This window comes from Arvicola amphibius, chromosome 5, assembly GCF_903992535.2.
Source record: "Arvicola amphibius chromosome 5, mArvAmp1.2, whole genome shotgun sequence".
NCBI classification, from domain to species: domain Eukaryota; kingdom Metazoa; phylum Chordata; class Mammalia; order Rodentia; family Cricetidae; genus Arvicola; species Arvicola amphibius.
In genome coordinates this window covers 64357658-64361042 of record NC_052051.1, presented here as the reverse complement: position 1 = coordinate 64361042, position 3385 = coordinate 64357658, and the positions used below count along the sequence as shown (strand labels likewise).

At 31.2% G+C, this 3385-nt stretch overlaps 1 protein-coding gene across 1 annotated transcript; it reads right to left on the bottom strand.

Annotated features, from left to right (window-relative positions):
* Positions 1-1850: 1850 nt before the first annotated feature.
* LOC119815074 (olfactory receptor 4K3-like) lies at positions 1851-2768 on the bottom strand. Its single transcript, XM_038331253.1, has one exon. The coding sequence runs from the start codon at positions 2766-2768 to the stop codon at positions 1851-1853; it is 918 nt and encodes a 305-aa protein (XP_038187181.1).
* Between the last annotated feature and the right edge of the window lie 617 nt (positions 2769-3385).

The window sequence follows — 3385 nt, the reverse complement described above, 5'->3', positions numbered from 1 at the left end:
ATCCCCAAACTTTACATATTAGAAGAAGAAACCTACTTCCACTAGTTGATTTTGGTGGTGATTAAAATTGAGAGATTTTTTTGAGTCTCAGAAGAGACTTTAGACTTTTAAACTGTGTTGGTTGAGACTGTGGAAGACTGTGGGGGCTAAAGTTGGACTAAGTTTTTTTTGCATTATTGTATTGCCAAGACTATATCACCTCACTTTTGGAATATAGTGGTTTGAATGAAAATGTCTAACATAGTCTCATATATCTCAACATTTAGTCTATAATTAGTAAAATTATTAAAAAAAATTGGAAGCTATGGCCTAGTTGGAGGAGGTATGACTCTAGGCGGAAGCTTTGAGCTTTCAAATATCCATGTCATTTCCAGTTAGCTCTGTCTATGTAACTTTTACTTATGGGCAACGTGAAAGCTCTCAAGAACTGCTCCTGTGTATTCCATTCTGTCTTTCTGCTCCCATGCTTTCTGCCATAAAAGCAATAAATTCAATCCTATGGAACTGTAATCTCTCCAAATAATTGCTCTCTTTTACATATTGATTTGGTCATTGGTGTTTTGTTATGGCAATAGAATTTGTAACTAAGAAAATGAGAGAAGAATTTGAAGAGGTTGTATTTATCTAAGCATACCATAAATAAGCTATATATGCATACTTTAAAAAACTATATCCTGGGTTATTATTTCTAATCTATCAGCACAGTTGAGTAAAAATTTTGTAAATAAGGCACCAGAACCTCCACCATATGTACCCATCAAGGTACATGACCAGACATGAGCCATGCTTCCCTGTAGTCATCTGATTTCTGGAAAACACAATGGAGGTATTTTCATGTTTTGTTAGATAATTTGTGACAGCCTATTTAAATTATTTGAATACACATACAGATTATTATAACCACTATCTCATAAATATTAGGACATGATATTAGAGAAATAATGGCTTTAATATCTAGGCACAAACAAGATTTTCAAATTATTATAAACATATAAACATGTGGTTTTATTCCACAAATGAAATACATTATCAAAAGGTACATAGCATGATTACTATATATAATATTATATGTAATATATATTATATAATATTTTCAGAACATAATATATATAATATTTTTAATATACATGCAATATTTTCAATATATGTTTACCTAGCTCACCTTGGAAGTTACATTACTTGATCATACAAAGTAAAATAATGATCATGCAAATAAACTGATGGAAGTACATTAAAAAAACTATACACACTTTTTTCTTTCGGTTTAGGAATAAAATAAATGGATTCTCTTAATGTATATGAATATTTAGGAGTTAATTACAGAGGTTATGTTAAGTTGAGACAGCTAGAATTACGATTTTGCTTTTTAATTGTTTTGATTTTTAAGAATTTGTAGATTTTTTCAAGTTTCTTCAGTATCTTCTGTAATGAAATTAAAATTAATATTACCACATAATGCTAAACATAGATGTTTTAAAAAGTGATATTCATAAGTAATTAGAATAATGTATTGTTAATAATTTAGTGATTAATAATAATCTAGTGTTTGCATAGTTTTGGGAGCGCTGATAATATTCAGTAAGTTTTTGTTATTTTCCTGTTTGTATCATCCTTTAATCCTCAGACACAAAAAGGTTTATTATGCTGAAGCATTATTATTTCTGTTACAAATCTATTGTTATACTTTTGAATGTATGTTAATAATAGTTATTTTATAGCCATACATTAATATAAGAAAATATCTTGAAGAAATGAAATTGTAAGATTTAATTTCTAGTTGAAAGTTGACTAAATTGTTGTATAATCTGAAATTTCTTATTACATAAGAATTCTAAATATTATTCCTGAATTTACATATAATTTATCTGCTTCCTTATGGCATTCTTAATGTCTTTATTTCTAAGTGTATAGATAGCTGGATTCAGGAAAGGTGTGATGACTGTATAAAACACAGCAAGAAACTTGTCCACCCAAGGGATGCTGACTGGCCACAGATAGATAAAAATGATAGGACCAAAGAATAGCACAACCACTATGATATGGGAGGTACAGGTAGAGAGTGCCTTTGATGAACCATCTTTAGAATAAAGTTGAACAGTTAATAGAATATAAGTATAAGATATCAGCAATGGAATAAAACAAGTTGTTGCTAAAACACCACTGTCAGCATTTATCACAATTTCCAGATTATCAGTATTGATACAGGCTAATTTCATCACCAAAGGAATATCACAGAAAAAGCTGTCTATCACTCTAGGTCCACAAAAAGGTAGATCTACAATCAAGAGTAATTGACTAATGCCATGCACAAATCCAATGATCCATGATACCAAAACAAGCCAGATACACTTTTGTCTGTCCATGATGCTGGTGTAGTGGAGTGGCCTGCAGATGGCCACATAGCGGTCATAGGCCATTGTTACAAGAAGCACCATCTCACTACCTCCAATGAAATGCACACAGAGGATCTGGCTCATGCAACCCCCAAAAGAAATAGTTTTATTATCTTTTAGTAGGTCTGTGATCAGTTTGGGTGTATTTACTGAAGAAAGGCAGAAGTCAACAAATGAGAGATTAGCTAATAGAAAGTACATGGGAGAATGAAGATGATGATCAGTGATGATTAATATCACCACAAAGAGGTTGCCTACCATAGTCATCAGGTAGAGGGTGGAAAATGGCAGCAGGAAGAAGATCTGTAGTTCCCTTGAGGTACAAAGTCCTTGAAAAATAAACTCAGATACCACAGTCTGGTTATTATCTTCCATTTAGTAAACTTCACTAATGGCTTACACAAAGAGAGCTCAGCCAAGAAATCTTGGAATAGTAAAGCTAAATTTTAAACAATCAAGTAAGAGCAGAAATAATACAAATTGAAATCTCAACAATTTATCCAACCAAAGTTTGAAATATTTGTTTCCATAGCGAGTCTTAGCAGGAAAGGTTCTTTAATGTAGAATAATAGATGGAGAAACAGCATTACACATCTGAAAGAAAATATATAAAGTATCAAAATGAATATATTGATTAAAAATATTAGTAGCAAATAGTCTCCTTAAACTTTTAGACCTTAAATATACTTTGTCTTTGTGGAATCAGACATAATTTCCTTCGGTTAATAACTGAGACATAGTTAGATCCTGTTTATTTGACCATTATACTTACAGAATGACAATCTATTGTCATATTTTAAACATAAACACAAAAGTTCCAGGCATAAGTCTAGTGCTGACTGTGTATGAACTAACAGAATGAGCTGATCCTATTAAAAAGTGTGAGGAAAAACTTTTCATTGAGTAAATTGAGAACCAGGTGCTAAAGACACATTGTTAGCATTATGTCTTTCCTTTATTTTTTGTGTATCTTCTCACTTTCATATATTTAC